This window comes from Neomonachus schauinslandi, chromosome 7, assembly GCF_002201575.2.
Source record: "Neomonachus schauinslandi chromosome 7, ASM220157v2, whole genome shotgun sequence".
Classification (NCBI taxonomy): domain Eukaryota; kingdom Metazoa; phylum Chordata; class Mammalia; order Carnivora; family Phocidae; genus Neomonachus; species Neomonachus schauinslandi.
In genome coordinates, this window is record NC_058409.1 from 100674028 (window position 1) to 100697725 (window position 23698).

At 49.3% G+C, this 23698-nt stretch overlaps 1 protein-coding gene across 2 annotated transcripts; it reads left to right on the forward strand.

The window, feature by feature from the left end:
• Positions 1–2220: 2220 nt before the first annotated feature.
• C1QTNF2 (C1q and TNF related 2) lies at positions 2221–20981 on the forward strand. Of its 2 annotated transcripts, XM_021697930.1 has the most exons (4): positions 2221–2287; positions 13416–13581; positions 16468–16720; positions 20159–20981. In XM_021697930.1, exons 3-4 carry the CDS (start codon positions 16477–16479, stop codon positions 20770–20772), a joined length of 858 nt encoding a protein of 285 aa, XP_021553605.1. In that variant the 5' UTR covers positions 2221–2287; positions 13416–13581; positions 16468–16476; the 3' UTR covers positions 20773–20981. The 2 variants fall into 2 exon arrangements, with proteins under 2 accessions (XP_021553605.1, XP_021553598.1); XM_021697923.1 differs by lacking the exon at positions 13416–13581 and having other exon boundaries at positions 2242–2287.
• The last annotated feature ends 2717 nt before the right edge of the window (positions 20982–23698 follow it).

Genomic DNA, 23698 nt, shown 5'->3' on the forward strand with positions numbered 1-23698 from the left:
AACACGTTGTATGTTTCCTATAGCACTTATTGCATTATGCCTCTTAGACGAATTTGTGTTCTCATTCCTTTCCCCATAGACCAGAAGTTCACCTCCTTGTCCCCATACTCAAAATAGGTAACAAATGTTTGTGTACTGAATTAAAGACAGAAACAGGCTAGAGTGAGGAAGTTCTGAGCCCCATTCTATCTTGAAGCAGCTCCTGCAGCTCCTAGAATAGCCATTTCATGAGTATTTGGGATTTCCAGTTCCATGCCATCACCACTGCAGGGACCCACAGGACAAGACCCCAAGGACTCTGCTCAGCTTCAGGAGACCTCGGTTCCAAGTCTTCCCCAAAAGCTGGAAGAACATCCACGCCCATTCGTTCAGCCAGTAAACATATATTAAGTGCTTCCCAGGTGCCACTTTCCTGTACTTCTTTTCCTTTTCCTGTACTTCTCTTCAACCATCTCCTTACCAACAAGAGTGGCTTCAGCCTCTATGGCAGTGGAGGCCCATGGGTAACACGCGGAGATTTCTACTCTATCCTAGAGCCCTTTAGACTGTGAATGGCATCCATGCATTCGAGGCAGGGTTTCCTTACCTTTTTCATTCCTGACATATTTGGGAACAGACCAAGGTACCCAGAGGGAGTGGTGAACAGAGGTACCCTTTCCAGCCATCTATGATTCAACACACTAAACCCTACTTCACATGTCATCTTTCCTCTGTGTTTAGAGCTCACACCTCCCCTACACCCAGACAAGTCCCAGTCCTCCCTCAGGATTAGACCCAGGCCTTCCCCCTGAACGCCCAGTTTCATACTCAGTGTTTTCCTCTTCTGTAATATTCCTTTCACTTGTATCCACTTGTGTCATCCCCATGAGACTCTAAGTTCCATGAGGACAGGCACCAAAGCTTTCTGGTTTACCTCCATATCCCCAGCACCTAGCTCAGGGACTGACACCTCACAGATGTTTATCAAATGTTTGTCGGATGAAGATCTGTTGAGCCTGCTAACTTTCATCCTCAGATAATGTTTATGTAACATTAGTAATAATTCTCTACATAGTTCAGTGGCTTACCAAACACCTTTATGGGTGAGTGTCCCAACTTCGGGGGAGGGGAGGAGACAAGACAATAATATAATCATTACTCTCTCTACTTTTCAGAAGATAAGACACCATCCATGAGGTAAGTGACTTGTCTTAGGTGGTGGAACCAGCAGACTTCAAATGTATATCTGCATTAAAATTCTGAATGTGGGTCATATATCATCTGCTAGCCAGATGCTGTAGCAGTGGAGTGAAATACTGGTAGCTCATAGAAGAGAGCAGTAGAAAGAACAGGAAGAAGCTAAAGCCAGGCCTCTATGATTTTTCTTTCCTCTAGAGTCTGCTTGCAACCTAAACAGGGTCACTCTGCCTGTTCTGGGACTCTCAGCAATCTGAGGAGGGGGCAGAGACTTAGTGAAGCCAGGGAAGACTTACCTTCTGGGAGGAGGGAAAAGAGGGCTGGGACGCAGGGGCACTATTATGTATGTGCATACTCACAAAATCTACACCACAGCACGTGCACATATAAACACACCCAGAGTGAGCAGGTACCACACAGAACTCATGCACATGCACACTGATATGTGGTTGTGCACACTCATACACACATTTCAACGCATACACCCAGCAAATGAAGTGCACTTCAGTTCCACACTGAGCTGCAATCTTGGACGTGTGAGTGTATGTGTGCATACGGGAGCCCTGATGAACGTTTGGACACCTGCACTTATGAATGCACACACACACACACATACACAACTAAACACGCACACACGATTCATAATCACTCAAGTACAGGCAAATTCCGTACTTGGGGAATTTACGCTGTTATAGCTGTCATGCCCATTACCCTCTGATCCACAGCGAGTTGAATGCTCACGTGCAAGCAATACAGATGTCTCTTCAGACACACGCACGAATACCCACACTCTTGCAACCACCTGGGTAGCAATCACTCTCGTGCATGTAAACCTTCCAATGCACTGACAAGTTCTACACACAGAGACCTGCATGGACACACTCAAGTTGTCACCAGCGCTCAAGTTTTTTCCAAACCTATGCCGAAGGGAGAGCTCGGAGCCGCGGGCTGGCCCACGTGACCGGGAACGGAGCGCTCCCGCCCATGACGGGATGGGAAAAGTATGCCTGGGGCGGGCGCCGGCAGAGCGGCGGCGGCGGGAGGCGGGACGCCGAGCTGGGCGAGAGCTTCGTGGTTCCGGAAGCCCCTGGACGTGGCCGAGGCTGCGAGGGTGAGTGTCCGTGCGCTACCCGCGCCGCACCTCCGCCGCCCTCCTGCAGGGGCGGAGAGCTCTGATGGGACTGGAGGGCTCCGCGCTGTTGGGGCGGAGACAGGGGTCTGTGCGGGTGGGAGGTCGAGTGCTGCAAACTTCCCCTCTTTGCAGGCCGGGCAACCCCGGGATTCCTGGCTCCCGACCTCTGCCTTATGAATTATAACATGAATTAACCTGTATTGAGCGCTCACTGTATGCCAGGCTCTGTGCTAAGTGGCTTAACTGTTGATAGCAACACCTCTACAATTTATTGAGCGCCTATTTTGTGCCAGGCTCTGGCAGCCTCTGGTGTGCTGTTTCATTTCCATGACGACAGGTTATCCCCATCTGCCAAAGAGGAACCAGGCTCAGACGTTAATGACTTGCTTCGGGTTGCACAGCTAGTAACTGGTGGTAAAGGGACTTGAGCCCTGGTAAGTCTGAGTCCAATACCCGAGCTAACAATCATAGTTGGTATTTATGGAGTGCATGATCTCATTTACTCTTCACAGCACTTCTTTAATTAAGTATATTATTAGACGGGCAGACTGAGCTCAAAAGGTACTAAGTGGCAAGTGGCAAGTTGAGATTTGCATCCAGTTCTTTACAACTGTCTTCCCCCAAACTACTTGTCTCTAAGCCTTGTCTTAATTACTTTGTTCATATTTCTCCAACCCCCCTGCCACGGTCCTATTCCAGGACTGTATCTCTCTGCTGAAAGATCGCAGTGGCCCCCACTGGTCTCCCAGTCCTTGTTTGCACAACCTCTGCACCACCCTCCTCTGCTCTTTGATCACAAAACTCTCCTACCTGGAACCCTTCAAAATCTCCCCCCTCAGACCCGCCATCTCCCAGGGACCCCGTGTTCCTACCCCCACTGAACCAGCAGTAATAACAACAACATCTTATATATGTCAACCCAAGGCTGATGCTCAGGTAGCATTGTTCAAAGTCTGTCTTCTCCTCTCCTCCCTTTCTGCCCCCCTCCCCCACCTACACAGTTCTCTTCTGATTTATTCTGTTATCTGGTAATTGTATCCATTAAGCCCACTTTCCACTGCCAACACTTCAGACCCCCTGCACTTCTTAGAACATCACTACTACCCTTTATTCTAACACATCAAGTGCACCATGGTGTTGGCTTCTTCCCAAATGTCTGACTTCTCCCCATCCTAGCAGGGACACCAACTTTGCCTGTCTTCTAATACTTAAATATTAGGGTCACCTTTTGTTTTAAATGCTACAAAACTAACAGTGCTCATCATAAGAAATTCGGACAGTACAAAAAGGGAGAAAGTAAAAAGTAAAAGCTGACACACCCGTTCCTAATTCTGAGAGGAAACCCATTTATCAAGAAGTTGTGGCCTTTCAGAAATTATATATGTGTGTGTATCCTTTTTTTTTTTAACTCAAAAAGAATCATACTTTATGTTCCATACTGCAACATGCCTTTTTCACTTTGTGTATGTTGGCCATCTTTCCGTTTGCATGTCTGGACTGACTTTGTTCTCATAACGGTGTCATAGTATGTCACCGTACGAGTAAATGGAGATTTCTTTCACAAGTCTGGGGTCATCTCTGAAGCTATTCTGCCTCCACCAAATACTCAGCAAGTTCCCCCAGGACGTGACTGCTTTCTCTGCAAATCCCCCTCTTCTTCCCTGTCTCACTATTCTTCCTCATCAGCTGCTTGGACACAGGGGACTGACTCTTCTTTCCTACTGTGCCAGTCTCTACTGCTTTCTGCTCCTGAATGTTCGGCATAGGCTAACAGAGTCCGTGTACACACTCACAGCTTCCCTCACCCTCCCTTCCAGTCAGAGGTTTGCCAACCGGGCTTTGCCTCCATGAGATGAACTCCTGCATAAAGCAGATTTCAGTGCAAATTCTATTCTAGGTTTACTTTTGAAAGGAATTCTATGCCAAATCTTTTTTCAAGGAAATAAGCCTCCTTGGATTTGTGCCCTGGCTTACCTCTGTAACACACATGCACACAGAGAGCTGCCCTGTGAGTTAAGGCTTTCTGTTCGTGGGTCCTATGCCTGAGCACATGGCAGAGGTACATGAGCCCCGTGCCCTGAGTCAGCAGGCCTGGGTCCCCTCCCAGCTTGGACCTGGAAAAAATGACTTCACTTTTCTGAGCCCTGTTTTCTCTTCTGCCAAGTGAGGATGATAGTATCAGCCTTACAGAACTGTGAGGAGAGCCGAACGGGGGAAATGAACATCAAAGCTTTGAAGTAAGAACACACAACATGTGTGGAGAACACCCTTTTCCCCTGGGTCAGGGGTTGCCAACTCAGATGCTGATAGGGGCTGTGCATGACACAAAAGTGAGCAGAAGGCATGCCATCTGGGAGTGGTAAGCGCTGTGCACATTGGGGAATGCAGGTGCTGCGTCGTGGTCTGCTAGGGTGGCCATAACAAAGTACCACAGACTGGTGACTTAAACCACAGAAAGTTATTCTCTCCGAGTTCCAGAGGCTAGAAGTCTACCATTACAGTGACGACGGGGTTAGTTCCTTCTGAGGCCTCTCTCCTTGGCTTGCAGATGGTCACCTTCTTGCTGGGACCTCACATGGTCATCCCTCTGTGTGTTGTGTCCTAATCTCTTTATGAGGATGCCAGTCATCATGGAAGAGGGCCCATCCATACGACTTTATTTCCCTTTACCTCTTCAAAGGCCCAACCTCCAAATATCACCCCATTCTGAGGTTCTGGGATTAGGACTTCAACATATGAATTTTGGGGAACACATTTCAGCCCATAACACTCCATCTCAAGGGGCAGCCAGTTGGTGCCCTGCCAAATGTTGTCAGATCCTCCAGATTCTCAAGAAAACCTGAAAATCTTGATTTTTTTATTTTTTGCTTTTTCCAGCAACCTTTTATTAACCTATTTAAAAGAGCTGAAGCTCTTAGGTTTATGGTCATGACTTTTGAACTTCTTTGGTGAGCCCAACTGCCTCTCCTAATGCCTGAGGACCTGCTCCTGGTCCCCTTCCATCTCTTCTCTGGCCCCAGGACCCTTCTTCCTTGGGCACCTTGACCTCTCGCCCTCCTCCTCTGTCGAAGAGTCATCGATGCTGTCCCCATGCTCAGTCCCTCCCAGGTCCTCTCTGGTGAACAACTCGGGTGGGTACATGTCTGCCATGGTGTTGTCACTGTCACGCGCCCCTGCACCGTCTTCGCTAGAAGCGGGTTGCCAGGAGGCTTCTCTCGGGTGAGGGGCCAGTGCTCTGCCTCTCGTCTTCCCCCCTCTTCCTGGTGTGCCGGAGGCAGGCAGGCACGCACTCCATACACGGCTTCTGACGCCCTTCGTTTGTACTCACGTGGAGCTCTCTGGCACCGTGGGCGCTGGGTATGCTTCAGCACCTGCTCCGGGGACTTGTTCATGTGCCCCCGGGGTGAGTTTGTGGACCACCTGTCACAGGTTCTCGGTTTTGGGAATGATGTACAGCTCCAACTCCGAACTCCCGTGCCCTCGAAGGCAGGAGAGGCATGGACCAACCGCCAGGATTTCTAGCCACGGGTGGAGACCTGGAGCTCAGGCAGAAGGCAGGGCAAGCTGGGGGCTGGCGAGAGCGCATTGCACCTTGCGGGAGCTGGGCTCCAGCCACAGAGTCAGCTGCTTGTGCCTGGAAATCTTGATTTTAACATAAAATCTCCCATGTTTTACATTGGCAACAATTTCAAATTAAAACAACAACAACAACAACAAAAGCATGGTGCAGTCTGTAGTTTGCATCAGCTCAGGCCATTGATAAGCCAGTCGGGTCTAGATTATCATTCCCTAATCAATCCCTCAGTGGCAGGCCATCCTCCCTGGCTTTTTTATCCCTTTCAACCAGAGGTCCCTGCACATTGCAATGTTAATAAAGAGCTGGTTATTGAATGAGTAAATTTGAATTTTACAGCTTTTTTTTTTAAGATTTTATTTATTTATTTGCGAGAGAGAGAATGAGAGACAGAGAGCGTGAGAGGGAGGAGGGTCAGAGGGAGAAGCAGACTCCCCGCTGAGCAGGGAGCCCGATGCGGGACTCGATCCAGGGACTCCGGGATCATGACCTGAGCCGAAGGCAGTCGCTTAACCGACTGAGCCATCCAGGCGCCCGAATTTTACAACTTCTTTGACAGTAGGTCACACGTGTAGAAATCCTGCACCTTCGGGCGCCTGGGTGGCTCAGTTGGTTAAGCGACTGCCTTCGGCTCAGGTCATGATCCCGGAGTCCCGGGATCGAGTCCCGCATCGGGCTCCCTGCTCGGCGGGGAGTCTGCTTCTCCCTCTGACCCTCCTCCCTCTCATGCTCTCTGTCTCTCATTCTCTCTCTCGCAAATAAATAAATAAAATCTTAAAAAAAAAAAAAAGAAAGAAATCCTGCACCTTCGCATTTGTGCCTTGCTGTCACCCCGTAGCAGCTGTTATAACTGCCTGCGAGCTGTTTACCCCAAAGCTCACAAGTGTTCAGCTCACCTTTCTCATATGTTACAGATGAGGCAACAGCAGACCCAGGTCTGCTCATTTAACCTTCTCCTGTTATAGCCTATCTCACCTTGTTTTCACATGTTATCATCATATCAGAATAACACTACCATTACCTAGTGCTTACTGGTGCCTGGTTACTGCATTATCTCATTTAATATTCACAATTATTGTATAAGGGAGGGATGAGCAATTTAATTACGCGGGGAGTAAAGACCTCAAATAATTCGAATTGGTGTAATTCAAAATTCGCCGGCTGAAGGGTGGCAGGTATTTTGCTCACCTACTAGAATAGTGTTGTCATGTGGTTCTCGCGTACACACAGTTGACCATTTACAAGTCACGCTGCCTTGCGAGGTTCTTGACAAACTTTTAATTTGGGGGTTTTGAGTTATTTCAGATTTCACACATAAAGAGAAAGAATAAATATTTTTCTTTCATGCTATTTCAGATTCAAATGGTTTAAACAAGACCATAGAGTATGGTTTTTTCCATTTTACAGACAAGGAAACTAAGGCCCAAAGGGGTTCAGTAGCAGAGGTCGAACATGTATGACTCCTAAGCACCAGACCGACTCTGTGCTTCTCAAAGGCCAGCCCCGGATCAGATCCTTAGAGTTACCCTGAAAGCCTGTCAGGGCCTGACTGGAACAGCCTCCATGGAGACCAGCAGCCCAGAGAAGTCCAGGCAAACTTAGCCTTTGCTCCCTAGCTCTTCAGAGTTCAGAATTTGTTCCCCCCCCCTCAGTTCCTGGGTCTTCAAGGGTGGTCCCTTCTGTACCATTCCGAGGGATCATCTCGCCGCACAATGTCCTTCCCTTGCCTTCTGCCTGGTCCTGGGTGCTCTTTGGAAAGAGGGCCTGTTTCAAAGAGAAAGGAGGTTCAAGGCTTGCTTTCTCTCCTGGGCACCCAGGCTGGACCCTCAGGATAACCAGGCTGTGTGCCCTGTGAGGGTGGCAGCCCCATTGTTCATCTCCAGAACCCCAGTGTCTGGCCTCAGAGGCAATAAGTGGCACCATTCATGGGCATGCACATGCCAAGCCATGGTACCAAACACGTGATACCCCATTTGGCCTCCCGTCACTGGCTGAGCTAAGCGCTGTCCAGGTGATTCACCCGTCTGTGTATTATGGAGCGTGAACACACCAGGTGGCTCAGCGGTGTGGGGCCAAGGCAGGCACCCCATCCTCCCCTCAGGATGCCATGCCAGAGCAGGGGCAAAGGCCCAGCCTCCTCGCTTTCGGTGGCAACTGACGGAAACACAAAGCAAACTAGCTTAAATGAAAAATGGAGAAAGAGAAAGCAGGGGCCTCCCCCTGAAATGCCCCAGGACTCAGCGATCAGGACTGCATTTGGTGACAGTTACAATTTTAAACAAGGTCTTGATTTCTGTATCGTGCTTTACTTTCAACATCCATTATCCTGTTTGATCTTTGGAAGGGGAAGCTCATACTTTTGTACCCCTCACCACATGCCACGCCTCGTCTAGGGACATTATGTCCTCATAACAACCTTCTAAGGCAGATAGTAGTAGTATTGTCCCCATTTGGGAGAGGACAAGGCTGAGGGAGATAGAATAAGTAATTTGTAAAAGGTCCCACAGCGAGTTCAACTGGTTCAACTCAAGCGGCTCTGTTTAGAGCTAATCCCAGCCACCACAAGGCTGTGGCTTGCGACGTGACCGGTCTGAACGCAGATGTGCTGCAAAGGGAAAATACACGCTGGGTTTCCAACACTTAGTACTGATTAACAAATGCGAAATGCCTCATTAATCATTTTTACATTAATTACATGTTGAAGTGATCTTTGAGATAGATAAGGCTACATTAAATTTAATTTCACTGCTTTCATTTTACCTTTTTACCATGGCAATGAGACCCCTTTCGAATGGTGGCCGCACATCCTACAGCTATCGGATGCGCTGCTCAAACACACTCCCCAGCACCCTGGGCTGCCACTTGGAGGCTGGCCCTCAGGCCAAGCTGGATACAGGACTCGAATACCCTCAGGCTCCTTCCCTCCCCTCACATCTGGCACACAGGCTGCATTCTTCTGGCTCCCTGCAGTCCTTGGCCTCCGTGGCAGAAAACAGCTGTGGGCAGCCCCGAGGCTGGATGGCTCTGTGCCCTCACTGCCTGGGCAGCTGGGGTCCCACACGAAGCAGCCAGGGGCCCGGGGGTGGGCCCCGTGTCCAGCACAGCACATTGCATGCCGGGTTGTTGGTCGGCCGGGGTTTGGGTGTACATAGCAGAAGGTCTAGCGACTTCCAGTGGGTCTTCAGGAGTGTGTGCTGGCACCGACCCTGCGAGACCCTGGCTCCTGGGATCTTGCTGGGTCAAGCTTTGTCCTTGGACCTCTTTTTCTACACACAGCCAGAAGCAGGGAGTGTGGCAGGAGAAAACAGCAGATCGGATCGTTTCTGGGTCCTGTTGGCAAGTGGGCCCCATGCCTTTTAATCTTCTGTATTAGACTCGGGTTGCTGGAGTGTTCCCAAATCCCAGGAAAGGGGACTTTTCTGTGAGCGCTGTGTGAGGAGCTGTCGCCAGCCCCTCTTCTCCAGGCGGTCTGTCAGCTTTTCAGAGAAGCTGGAGAGGGCTGTTTCCAATTTGCCTCCTGGAATTCAGGGAGGGCATGGGGTGTTTTTCATTATAGAATTCTCACTCCCATCAAAGGGAATTGTCAGGGAGCTTCATCTGCAAGTGAGCCCCACCCCATTCCAGCCACCAGCCCTTCCCCTTTACTCCAAAGTCTGGTAGAATCGCTGGCTGGGTCCGATTCAGGTATCCCCAGCACCTCCCTCCCAGAACCGCCTCCCTAGACACTCCGGGGGCTCCTAGTGGGAGGTCAGGACTGCTTGCTGTTAGTTCAGGGGCAGGTGGTGGCAATTACAATTTTCAACAAGGCCCGAACTTTTGTATCATGTTTGCTCTCAACATTAGTTATCTTGTTGATTCTCAGAGCAGTCCTGGAAGGCAGACAGAATGAGCGTTACCACCTCCATTTCACAGGTGAGGAAATGGAAGCTGGGATAAGAGGAGACGACTTTCCCACCGTCACATAACCAGTGAGTTACGTGACCCACATCTTCCAATCCAAGACCAGTCATCTCGCTGCCTCTCCCTCATTGGGCGAGTGTGGCTTTGTCATCCACACAAAGCAAATGAAAGTAGTGATCCTGTTTTGCCCTTTTATTAAAAGGAGTGTCTCGTTCAAGGCTGAAGAACAGCTCTGAACTGAGCACTCCTATATGTGGGGCGGTACTGTGCTGGGCTCTGGCGACATGATCAAAAGCAAGACAGGCAGGGACTTGCTTTCCTGGACTTCCACACCAGAAGGAGGACACAGTTGGTGGGTCAAGAAACCAATACCTATATAATCACAACTTGGTCCAAGTGCTTGGAAAGGAAAAGCAAAGTAGCAGGGGTGGGTGGGATACTTTCGGTCCCATGACCAGACATTTCTGTCTGAGGAGACAGTAGCAGATCTGAGCCCTGAAGGATGAGGCAGGCAATGGTCTTCGGGCTTCACAGGGAGGGGGTGCGGGCTAGGGGGCATTTCAGAGCTCTCTCCAACTGCTGAGCAGTCAGTCACACACTGGGCTCGAAGCTTTGGGTACGTTATCTCATTGTTCCTACAGAAACTCCATGAGGTGGCTAAACTATTATTTCCATTAGATGGGGAAACTAAGTGAGTGGGTTTCCCATGGCTCTTAATCACAGAGTTAAACACCAGCCCTACCTGCCAGTGGTCATAACCCAATAACCAGCAAGTTAGATTTATTTAAGCATAATGTAGATCTTCTAGTCTCCAAGGCAGGATGGCTCAGAAGTGAGCAGCCGGCCCAGACAAGTGTCCCTGGAGTTTCTACCAGCAGACCACACTCAGGGGTAGTCAGCAAGACACCGATGTCCCCAGTTCTGGTCCTTCTCTCATTACAGTCTGGGCCGAGGGTCCTTGGGAATGAACCGGGAGCCCGTGTCTTGAGGGCCAAGGGCAGAAAGGAGGAGGCAGACTCTTCCCCTGACAGTGGACTTCAGGCTGGGAGACTTAACTCCCAGTTCTTCCTAGGACATGTGTATTTATGAATCATTAGCTACTTAACTGAGAGATGAGAAGTCCAGGGACTGGACAAATTAAAACCAGACTGAAGAACTTCATCCAAGTTTAGTACCTCATGACTTCATTTTGGGGGTTTAATCAACTAACATTTTTTTCCCCTACAGCAGGAAGACTGTCATAGCCTTCTTATTCAACTCCCACCAGGAGGGATTTAGGAAATAAGATAGTTTTTTTTTTTAAGATGTATTTATTTATTTGAGAGAGAGAGCGTGCACGGTGCATGCCAGCACAAGCAGGTGGAGGGGCAGAGGGAGAGAGAGAGAATGTTCAAGCAGACTCCCTGCTGGTCATGGAGCCTGACACAGGGCTCAGTCTCATGACCCCGAGATCCTGACCTGAGCCAAAATCAAGAGCTGGATGCCTAACCTACTGAGCCACCCAGGCACCCCAGGAACTAAGATAGTTTTTCAAAAAGGTGAGGAAGGATCAATAATTGTTTTTTATTCCCTCTGAGCAGTTGAACAGATATTTATGGGGTACCTCCTATGTGTAAAATATTCTGTAAGCTCCATCCCTGGAGTGAGGGTGGGAGCCCCTGTGCTCTAGGAGGTCAAAAGAAAGGAGGGATTAGAATTAGATCTGGGTTGAGTTAGAATAACCTCGAAAGGAAGAAAACTTTCTTTTCTTTTTTTTTTGGAGAAACCTTATTTGGATCCAAGGATTCCTTTTGGATTTAGGCCATTGCCTTGTTTTCTCCTCACTATGGATTTTCTTGAGGGCAGATTGTGTGTCTCACACATTAATGAGGCAAATGTTTCTTGAACACCCACTGTGTGCAAAGAAGTTGGAAGCTGTGAGGATATAACAGACCAGCTGGGGTCCCTGCTCCCATGGGGCTTCCATTTTAATGGGAATGCCCAGTAAGCAGGGGAGCAAGCAAATCCAGTGAGTACAGGTGCACTGTTGTAAGGGCTAGAAAGACACAGTCAAGGAGCTGGGGTCCAAAGGGAGAGCTGTCTGAGAGGGCATGTCAGGGAAGGCCTTGAAGGAAGTGACATTTAAGCTGAAACACAATGGATGAAGAGCCAGCTAGCCAAGAGGTTGAGGCTCCTAGGCTGGCAGAATGGAGCTTGGCTTGAAGGAGGTGGGTGGCTGGGGGGTGGGGAAGCAGGGAGAGGCAGGGGGAGCTGGTGTGGGGCAGTGGTGGCAGCAGGGGCCGGGTCATTTAGGGCCTTGTGGGTCACGTGAGGGTTTCCGATGTTTGCTGTTACCACCAGCAACAACTGGACTAAGACCCTCCAGGAAGTGATGGGGCTGAGTTATGTTTCTGAACAGTCCCTCTGGCTTCGCATGGGCAGTACGTGTGGGGGAAGCAGGAGACCAGGGAGGAGGCTCCTGCTGGGTCTAAGCAAGGAATGAGCTGCTGGTGCCGGGCATGTGCTTTGTACACCCTGGTCTTTTGGTTCAGCTCATGGGAGCATCCCATTAACACTGCAAAGGGGCTTGTGGAAGTCAGGGCCCAGGACGTCCCTGCATCCCCACCCCATCACCTTGGCTAAGCCAAGTGTGGGCCTCTCAAAGGATAGGAGGTTTTCCTTAAGCATCGATTTACTCAAGTATCCTGAGGGAGAAAAAGTATCACATCTACATTTTCACAGTCATGTATTATACACACACACACACACACACGTGTGTATATGTGTGTGCTTGCAGGTGTGTGTGTGTGTAAATTGATATTAAAGAAATTTCTCTATTGTGTGTGGCTTTGGCAAATGCTTCAAGGTCTCTTCTGTGATTCAGAATATTTAGGAGAAAAATCTAAGAAATGCTGACATAAGGGAAAGCGTTTGGGCCTTAGGGTCAGCCAAACCCAAGTTCAAATATAACTTCTGCCATGAACTGTTGTGTAAATATGAGCAAATTAGCCTCTGAGCTTCAGTCTCCTCTAGTATAAAACAGGACAAAAATAGCAGGAGGAGGGAGCAAGGTGTAGTAGATTAAGTGCGGTCTTCAGACCCCCTCAGACACTGGTTTGAATGCGGTCTCCATTGCACCAGTTGCGTGACTTTAGGTAAATCATTTCACTTTTCAGAGCCTCTGTTTCTTCCTCTGAAAAATAGGATAATAAGTTTACCACCTTCACAGAGTTTATTATAAACTTCAAATAAAATAATTCATGGAAAGAGCCTCACACAGTGCCTGGAACATTGTAGGCATCTAATAAAGTCAGTTTGCCTCTGCCTCAGTTTCCCTGTCTGTAACTAAGAGGGCTGGTCCCTTGGGGCCCTCCCCAAGTATGCCATTCTAAATTTATTTAAAAGACCCTGGAAGAGGTAACCTGTCTGGATGCCTTGTGGCCCTGGCTCCCCTCCAAGCCCCCAACATCCAGTTTGTCTCAGCACCAAAGTGTGGAGAGTCGGCTTGGGGCCAGGCTTGAGAGGGCAGGAGGGCGGGGGCACTGGCTGGGAGCAGGAATTTTTGCAGCCTTGTTTTTCTTGGAGGTGCCCTGGAGGCAAGGAGTGTCTGTCTCTCTCCAGAATCTAGTCTCCCCGCCTTTATTTCCAAAACAGTTCCTGGCTCGGACTGCGGGAACCGCCAGACTCCAGCTCTGAGAAATCCCTTCCTCCGTGCATGTTCCAGAGCCCTGCTCCTCCACCCAGCCACTGGGGCCTGCCCTGGGCCAGCGGTCACTGAGCGGCATCCCCTGTTGTCCCCAAGAGGCTGGTGCCGGCAGAGGTAGGGCTTGTGTGGCTGAGGGTGATCGTCAGAAGAGAAAGGGGGCTCGTAAACTGAAACAGAGGCTTCTTCGCCTTCCTTCCTCTCTCATCTAGCTGTCTCTCCTTCCTGCCTTTCTTCATCTAGCTGTTTGCAGGACCTCCTCTGCCTAGAAGACTCGCTCCTACCGGCTTCCTTCCTCCCTCTCCCTGGTCCAAAATATTTGCAGATTGCAACTTTTCAAACCATTTCAAACCTGCTTTGAGAATTCGGTTTCTCTTGCAGGTGCCCAGATGTATCACAGCTCACAAGGAACAGTGACAGTTTTCCAAGACCCTTGTCAAGCAGACGAGGGAAGGAGATGGAGATGCCTGGTGCCTGGGAGGGTCTAGGGCACAATTCTTCAAAAGTACATCATGCACATGACACTTCCCCACGTTCTCCAGGCCCACCAACACCTCTCCTGTCACTCAGGCCAGCCACGGGCAGCTCAGGTGACGTCAGAGGCACACATTTTTACCTCCTCTGCCCCTCTATAATGTAGCCAGGGAGGGAGGCATCCACTCCCGGGGAATCCCATCTTCAATCTTCATTCAAAGGTGAGACTTCCTCCTGTCCCCCAGCCAAGATGGGAAGCTGGCAGGGCCATCTGTCCCCTTTCTCAGCTCACCTGTTTCCAGGTTGAAGGAAGGAGAGGTAAGGGGACAGGCAGCAGGAGGGCTCTTCCATGTTTCTGGGTGGGGACAGAGACTGTACCGCTCTGCCTCTCTGGGCCTGGCAGACATCGAAGCTACCTCTTTCGTGGGGGCCTTCTGCCGGCGCCTTGGGGTTGCGATATTGGACTCAGACTGTAACAGCCTGGAGGTGGGCCCGCACAACCGCTTTTTGCTGCAAGTCCAGGCCTCGCCCTCAGCTTCTGGCTTTCTGGTGTCTGCCCTGCATGGTTATCGCTGCTGGGGCCCCTCACTTTCTGTCCAGACCCCTCTGGCCCAGGCTGACCCCTGCTGGGGCATGTCTGGTACCTTCCATCTCCCATGCGCCCCCTTGCAACGTTTTTTAAAAAATTACTCCCCATACTACTTTCCAGGAAGCTGCCACAGGCTATGTGCCACCAAACTGAAGCCTTAAAAAATCTTTTTTAATTAAACAAAGAGAAAGACGTGGGATTCACACAACAGGAGATGTTAACACGAGAGAGGCAAAGACAACCCCCACAGTGATCATAAAGGAGAATCTAGGATGGCAACGGTTTTGCATGTGTGAGGATTGGAACAGGGGGATGGGGGGGGCTCCAGGACGTTTATCTTCAGGAAAATAAATGGATCAGAATAAATGGAAAATAAACGGATCAAATAGTAATGTAGAAAATAATAGCATGGGGAACTAAGCAAATGAAAAAATAAAATTATTATCTCCAATAAGAAAAGAGTGTATGAGAAAGGAAATGCAATTATGATATAGGGCTTAGCTTGGCAGTAGACAATACTGATAATGATTCAGAGAGCAAATTTTCATTTCAGCAAAAATTATATTTTAACTACATGAGGGAGAGGAAATAGGAGCTAGGGTGATGGAAGGGAGCTGATTCCTCATCTGTCATAAATGAAATTCAAAAGATAATGTCTAAAATAAAGGGCGCAGGGGGCTCCTGGCTGACTCAGTCAGTAGAGCATGCGACTCTTGATCTCAGGGTTGTGAGTTCGAGCCCCACTTTGGGCATGGAGCCTGATACTTAATTTAAAAAGTTTTTTTTGAGGGGTGCCTGGGTGGCTCATTCGGTTAAGTGTCTGCCTTCAGCTCAGGTCATGACCCCAGGATCCTGGGATCGAGCCCCGAGTTGGGCTCCCTGCTCAGCGGGGAGCCTGCTTCTCCCTCTCCCTCTGCTCCTCCCCATGCTTGTGTGATTTCTCTCTGTCAAATAAATAAATACAATCTTAAAAAAAATTTTTTTTTGATAAATAAAAAAGAATCAGTGTAAGCATATTATCTGTTAATGGAAGTAAATGCCAGAAGAGATAGCTAAAAGGGTTTGGGGTGGGGTGTGAGGTTAAGGATAGGTGGGGCTGGAGATCACGGTTTTTCATTATAAGACTTAGAGTATTGTTTGACTTCACAAAGAATGTTAAGTGTATTATTTCAACTAATTTTTTTAATTAAAAAAAAAGTATGCATTATTGCCTGCAGCAAAAGGGCACAAACTCTGGATCTGCCCAGTCTGGTTCAAACCCAAGCCCTGTCACCTGCTACTTGCACGAGATGGGCTTGTTGTGCACATCTCTGAGCCTCCCCTCCCTCGCCAGTATCCGTCTGCCTGGGATGCTGTGAGTTAAGTAATGTGTGGAATGCTCTGAGCCCGTGCCTGCCCCCAGGAAGCACCTGGCAGGGAGGCTGCTGTCGTAGCCCCCGCCCCTCCCCGTGCTGCTCAGGTGTGGGGCAACTTGACTTAGAACTGAAGCCTCAGTTCTCACCTGGCGCTACCCCGAGTCCCCCCTACAGAAGCAGCATAGCCACAAATCATCACCTACAATGACTTGCTACTGGTACCGCGTATTTGAATGAAATCATAGCTCGTTTCTCTCCATCCACGGCTCCTCCCAATCGGTGCGACTAGGCCATTAGGTCCTACCTCTGTTTCAGCTACTCTGAAGGACAACAGTGTGATGATGAGTGCCTCGCCCCCAAGACCTCTCCAGAGTATATTCTGGGTCCATGACTCAGTTCATCCAAATATGTCCTCCAGATAGGATGACCCTGTCCAGCTACTTGTATGTGATGTAGGAGAGAGCAAGAGAGAAGTATAATTGAATTTCTCCCAGCTGCCTCCTCCTCCTTCTCTGCCTTTCGGACTGACCACCAGTCAGCTCAGTGGCTGGACTCACCTGCTCACAGCTCTTTTGCCTCCCACAGGTGACCGCCATGATCCCTTGGGTCCTCCTGGCCTGTGCCCTCCCTTGTGCGGCAGACCCACTGCTTGGTGCCTTCGGCCGCAGGGACTTCCAAAAGGGCTCCCCTCAACTTGTCTGCAGCATACCTGGCCCCCAGGGCCCCCCTGGCCCCCCGGGAGCCCCAGGGCCCTCCGGAATGGTGGGAAGAATGGGCTTTCCTGGAAAAGACGGCCACGATGGCCAGGACGGGGACCGGGGAGACAGCGGGGAGGAAGGTAAGAGGCCCAGTGCCTGCCCCTCCTGCTCCTACCTGGGGCTGACATCCTCTGGCACAGAGAGAGTTTAGTTATACAAATGAAAAGTAATCCCATTTCATTATATACCAAATTAATGTCTCTTTAAAAAGCAGAGCGGTGCTTCCTGAAGGAACAGTAGGTATCAGATCTTGTGTCCCTTCCCCAGCTGCACCACTGATTTGCTGAGTTGCTTTAGACAAGTCTCCTGATATATTATTCAGAACCCCTTTGGTGGCAAGTGACAGAAACTCAATTTATAGCCCTGAATGGAATTTATTGGCTCATACAACTGGGGAGTTCAAGAGCTGAGCTTCAGCAATGGCTGGGTCCGGGAGCTCAAATGTTGTTGTCAAGGCTCCGCTTCTCGTGTGTGTTGGTTTTGTTCTCACAAAGGCTGAAAGTTTTGATATGGCTGCCAACGGGCTCAGGCCTACCTCCTCATGGCTTGATCCCCGGAGCCAGTCTCAGGATGACTAATCTTCCCAAATCACATATGTTTCCTGGACCAATCTCTTTGACCATGGAGGTGAGGTACCACCATCTGCCAGGACTGGGTCATGGGCCCACCCCTGGGTGGATGAGTGGGTGGTGAGGGCAGTTGGTCGCTGGGACCACATGAAGTCATGAAGGGCGGTTCCCCGAAGGAGGAGATGCCAGGCAGCCAGCAAACAGATCGAACAGTCTCTACAGGCCCTTTCCGCCCTGATATTCTTTATGTCTCAAAACCCTTGATGTCAGCAACATCCCCACGCATACGTTTTAAGCAGTTGGGGAGTCGTTATAACTTTTAACATTGACAAAGCACTTATGAGTATGTTGCTCAACTGGCCGTCCATACCATCCTGTGAAGGAGGTATTCTTACTATCCCCATGTCACAGATGAAGAAACTGAGAGTCAAGGGGGATTCGTCACAGCTGCAAGAACCTGAACTCTGGACACAGACCCAGGTACCTGCTTTGGCAAATGAGTTAACCTCTCTCCGTTCCTCAGTTGCTTCATCTCTACAATAGAGATGATAACAGCACTTAACCTCACCGGGGTGTGACAAAGATGACCTATGACCTGGGAAGCATCAGTCTCAAAGTAGACGCACAATAAATGGTAGTCACCCCTTAACTGATGTACCAAGCTCATGTAACAGGTTGGGAGCTGACTCCAAATCCAGACCTTCTCCTACCACACCAAATTAAGCCCTCCAAAAGCACCTCCTTCCCCAGACAACTATATCAATAATGATGATGGCTTTGACTCGAGGAGGTCTCAGAGTGCATCAGGCACTGGATGTCCCAGTATCCCGTTCCCTGAACCCAGTGGTAGCTCCAGTCTGGGCTGGGCTCCAAGCAGAGAGAGCTGCCCCTGACATTCACCTTACAGGTCCCAGAGGTGAGTGGGTATCTCTGCTATTGCCTTTTTCTCCTGGATCAAGAGGTGTGAGGATGTAGGCTGGGGGCTGCTCTTGGCCATCTCTCCTGCGATGCACTGAGTCTCTGCTGAGAATTAAGACAACACACCAAGGAAGGCAGTGTGAAGAGATGCAGAGTCCTGACTGGTAAAGCTGGGCCACCCTGGGACCAGTAGCAACCACCCCACCACCCTCCCCCGACATACACATACAGATCCACCCCCAGAAAGGTCTTGAAAAGTAAAATCAGCTTTTCCTGAAGTTTCTCAAAAAGATATCAAGAAAGAGGCACACCACATCACACATCGGAGAACTTCCCAAGAAGCTTCCTTATCTGTCTCCCCCAAAAAATTCCAAAGCAAAATGACTCAGTTTTTATTCCTCCTCACAGTCCTTTCTCCCACTATGAAGGCAATAAGTTTTGCTTATTGTCATTTTTTTCATGGAACAGCTTCGTGATCTTAATTTTTCCCCATTTTTAAAATTTTTAATTATGAGTAATACACAAGTACATTCTCACTGCAATATATTCAAATCATACAAATAAAGCAAGAGACCTTCTTAATTCCCACCCTCCTCATCTTCTCCTCACTTCCCAGAGGTAACTACTATTAATTGCTTAGATACGTCTCCTTCCTGGCCTTTTTCTACATAATTTACCTATGTGTGTAGTAACACCAGGCATTGCCAGCCACTTAAGCAATCTGCTCCTGAAAATTAGATGTTCAGTGAGAAAATGCTATTTGGGAATCTGTTTCCCAATTACTTAAAATAGGAAGGATTTAAATGCATTACATGTTAACTCAAAACTAAAACACAGTAAAATGCCTACATATATCCGTAAAAGACGCAAAGTGCCTTGTTAGAATGTAAAACGCCTACAACATTCCTTTGTGATCGCCCAGTTCATTTGGTGCCTAGCACACAGTCGCCTTGTGTACAATCAGGCTAGGATGCCTTTCAGCACCAGCAACCTTCAGAAGCAGGCCCTTGACTGACATGCGGCAAACTTTTCAAACATCTACAGCCAATTCTGCCAATCTACCAATTGTACCCATTATACCATTGTGTTTGGATGTGACTCAAATCCTTACCCACATTTGTTTTGTTTAAAATGTTGTATTGAATTTAGGGGACATAAATAGACATGTTTCCTATATAATCACTGGCCAAAGTGTTGCATTGAGAGAAGTGCAGACTGTATGAAATACAGGTATTAAGAACCAAGGGGCATTCTACAGGAAAACATGACTTGGCAAATGTTCTGCAGGATATGCCAACTATATTCGCAGAGTGTTTACTATGGGCCATTCTCCTCTGCTCTTAAATGGCTATAGAACTAGTTAGTGTTGTGGTTTCCCTTCAACAAAAAAGGGTCTGCCACCTGCTTTTTCCTCTTAACAGTATACTTGAGAGAAGTTTTCATATAGTACACATAAATCTGCCTCATATTTTTAACTCCTGCATAGAATTTCACAGTATGGGTAGACCATAATTTTTGAGGCATTTGTCTTTGGATGGGCATTTAGCTGTTCCTAGTTTTGCTATCGTGAGCAATGCTGCACTAAAACTCTTGCACATATGGACAGGGACCTCGTGCTCAACGCAGGGCTTGTACTAAGCTCAACGCGTTGAAGTCAAGAGGCTTCTTCCAGTTCTTTTGTCGACCCATTCCCAGAACAGCCCGTCAAAGGATTGGTCTGGCCGACAGACCAGACTTTTCCCCAGAAGGCAGGAAAAGGGAAGGGGGCGAACTGTTGTAAGTTATTCTTTTTGCCCTGATCCACAGTGGTTCTGGAAGGTAAGTATCACCATTCCCATTTTCCAGATAAGATGGGGAGAAGTGCCCCAGGTTACACCATCAGGATTTGCACACATTTCTATGTGACTCCAAAACCTTCTTGCTTTTTCCATTACCCAAAGCCTCCTGCTCCAAGGATGGAAAGCCAAGGCCCACAGCCTCTGCCTAGTTCTGTGAAGGCCCTTCCATAACACCAGCTGCTCTGTCTTCCAGGTCCACCTGGCCGGACAGGTAACCGGGGAAAGCCAGGACCGAAGGGCAAAGCCGGGGCCATTGGGCGGGCCGGCCCCCGCGGCCCCAAGGGGGTCAGTGGTACCCCGGGGAAGCACGGCACACCAGGAAAGAAGGGGCCCAAGGGCAGGAAAGGGGAGCCGGGCCTCCCGGGCCCTTGCAGCTGCGGCAGCGGCCGCGCCAAGTCAGCCTTCTCAGTGGCCGTGACCAAGAGCTACCCGAGGGAGCGGCTCCCCATCAAGTTTGACAAGATCCTGATGAACGAGGGCGGCCACTACAACGCGTCCAGTGGCAAGTTCGTCTGCGGCGTGCCGGGGATCTACTACTTCACCTACGACATCACGCTGGCCAACAAGCACCTGGCCATCGGCCTGGTGCACAACGGCCAGTACCGCATCCGGACCTTCGATGCCAACACGGGCAACCACGATGTGGCCTCAGGCTCCACCATCCTGGCTCTGAAGCAGGGTGATGAGGTCTGGCTGCAGATCTTCTACTCAGAGCAGAATGGGCTTTTCTACGACCCTTACTGGACCGACAGCCTCTTCACAGGCTTCCTCATCTACGCTGACCAGGACAACCCCAATGAGGTGTAGACAGCAGGTTCTGGCGCTCCAGGGAGGGAACAGGCTCTTGGACTTCCAGAACAAGACCCCTCGACTCTCCGCTGGGTGGGCGTGGGAACTTCCAGCCTCGGACATTCCTCCTCTGCCCATTTTTCCCTCCATCATTAAATCCAAGCTTTTTTACTCATCCCTAACATCTATCCATTCACTTTTTTTTTTTTTTTTAGTATCTGCTGTGTGACAGGCACCGTGCTGGAAGGTGCCTCAGCAAACAAGACAGACAGAGGCTCTGTCCTTGTGGGGCTTCCATTCCAGTAGGAGATGCAATTTACAAATAAACAATCAAAGAATATAATTATGGTGCCAGGATGGAGATGCACATGCCATGGTCGAGAGTAATAGGAATTATTTATTGCTATGATAGTAGGGAAACAAGAGGGTGAATTTTTTTTTTTTTTTTTTTTTTTAGATTTCATCTTTTTTAAGTCTATTTACAAAAGGTTACAAATCTTAAGTGGACAGCTCGATGAGTTTTTACACAGGTACACAGCTTGTCACTTCCATGTAGTTCACAAACACGGTATTTCCCCCTCCCTGACTCCCCGAGGCTCTCTTAAGTGCCCTCCCAGTGAGTACCAAAAAGTTGGTTTTCAGCTGAGTCCTGATGCAGAAGACAGAGCAAGACAAAGGTCTGGGAGAAGGGGTCTCCTGAAAGAAGGAGCTGCGGGTGCAAAGACCTCTCTTTAGGAAAGAGCTCGACATACCTGAGGGACTGGCTGAAGGCCAGAGGGATGAGTGAAGTGAGAAGGGAGACTGGAGGCATAAGGTGTGAGGCTGGGTGTTACACAGAATCTCACAGGCCATGGCAAAAGAGTTCGCTCGCTGGAGAAAGCTTATTGAAATGCAGCAGTGAGCATGATATTAATATGGGGATGACCTTGGATCTGCTCAAAGCAGGAGTAAGTTAACCTCACACTTAAGCACTTTATTATTCATTACAAATCACCTGCAGGCCCACTTCTCCAACAGGAGATAGACCAGGATACCCAAGCGTGCCTGAGAACCACTGCTCTAAGATGGCGGGAAGGAGTAGCATATAAATGAATCTTGCCCCCAACCTCAGGTGTTTCCAGAGTATAGGGATCTGAGGGACATGGGAAGCCAGCACAAAGTGGCTGATGCTGAGGGGGCCTCACAGATCAATTGCTGAAAAGAACTTTCTGACTGCTCTGACTGACCACTAGCTGGAAAGGTGGGTCCAGCAAGGCTGCCTATGGTGGTCCTAGAAATGGGTAGCCCCCTCCATAAATAAAATGGGGTTTACTTAAAATACCCCCATTCTCTCTGGGCCACAAAAAGTATGAGATTGGAATGGATTTAAGAAACCCAGGAAATGGATGTGGGGCCCAAGTGGATTAGTGTGTGGGTTGTGGTTCTGCCCATCACCCCTGTAGGAAGGGGCCAACTTCTGAGATTGAGGATATCTTTGTGAAGAGTTCTTTTTTCTTTTCCTTTATTAAAACACACACACACACTTTTTAGGAGCATCTTTAGCCACTTCCTCTTCCTTCCCCTAGGGATTTACTCATTTGAAGGCAGTTGACTTAACCCTTGGTAGTCTGAGTAATAAATCCTGCCTGAGCAAGATAGGCAGGAGCCCAAAGCTCTGTGGTTGCCCCTTCTGGGCCTGACCTAAACCCATGTGCGCTTGGCATCCTGCCAGGGAATCCCCAGGGAGGATCATGGAGATGATGGGGGGGATATTTAGCCCTCTTTGTGGGGGATGGGGTGGACAGAGGCAGAGACCTCGCAAAGACCATCAGAGCCGGGGTGTTGTCTTCCTTAGATGTGGTCCAGGGCTGCTGGAGACTGAGATACGAGCACTAGGTTTGTGAGAGGTGGGGCAGGACCCGTGACACTGTTGAGAGAGACTCTGGTAGCCCGCTGATGGTGAGGATGGAGGCTGCCTCCTTAGGGGGGGTCACCAGGAGTCCTCAGGCTGAGGATGCAGGATGAAGGCCCAGCAAGGAAGGTGTTCCCAGGAGGTGGCACCAGCCCCTCTTCCTGGCTCTGGGTGCTTGCGATGGGCCTCAGTGAACAGGGCCTGTCTTTAGGCCTTCGCGTTAACAGGCATTGATGAAGACCCAGAATCCGGTGCATCTTTCTGCAATGAAATTGCCCTTGAACCCAGGGTCTTTTCTCATAAGGGACATGCTTTGAAAGGCAGCTGTTGTCAAAGATAAAGAAAGCCGACACTCGTTAAAGTGGTAAAGACAGATTTTAATCAGTAACATACTCTTAGAATAGGGAAAAGCATCCAAGGTGAACTGAACCCAACTTCGATTTGTACAGAGGTGACTGGGTGTTTTAGAGGGGAGTGGAGGGACTAGGGATGAGGGGCTCTATGGAGTCGGGGAAGTAAAGAACTACAAAACAGAGAAGGGCTTGGTCCACGTGAAACCCACCTACATCTGCTAAATGGTCTTAATCCAAGTTGGACTCCTACCCTCCCACAGAGACTGGGAGACGCTATCTTCAGATGTTGACTGGAACAAACAATACATTTTTTTGGCTGCCTTGAGTTTTTTTAATCAGCCACTTTAAGGGGGCACTTATGGTCACCCTGGGGACATGCCCCTGAGCTATTAGAAACCATGGTAATGTTTGTTCAAGTCTTTATTGGTCAAGGTGGACAGGCCTAGTCAAGAGGAGGGCTGGAAGTAGTGTGGCTAGAATTTGGGCCACGAGAGAGTCTTTGTCACCATTCCCTTCTGGAGAAAGCCTGGACAATCTGCAGCTCTGATTATTATGGTGCAAAGAGCACCAGACCCATGCTGCCCAAACAGGCCAGCCCTGGTCCTGGCTGGGTCTCATGGCTCACCTGACGAGTGAGGGAGGTTGCATGTTATGTATCTGCGGGGTGTTCCAGGGCTGACTTCTGGATTAGGACTATGGC

Excerpts from the sequence above, each read along its gene's own strand:
- C1QTNF2 (XM_021697930.1), top strand. The coding sequence starts at position 16,477 with ATGATCCCTTGGGTCCTCCTGGCCTGTGCCCTCCCTTGTGCGGCAGAC. Across the intron at positions 16,721-20,158 it reads GGGAGACAGCGGGGAGGAAG|GTCCACCTGGCCGGACAGGT; the intron begins GTAAGAGGCCCA and ends TCTGTCTTCCAG.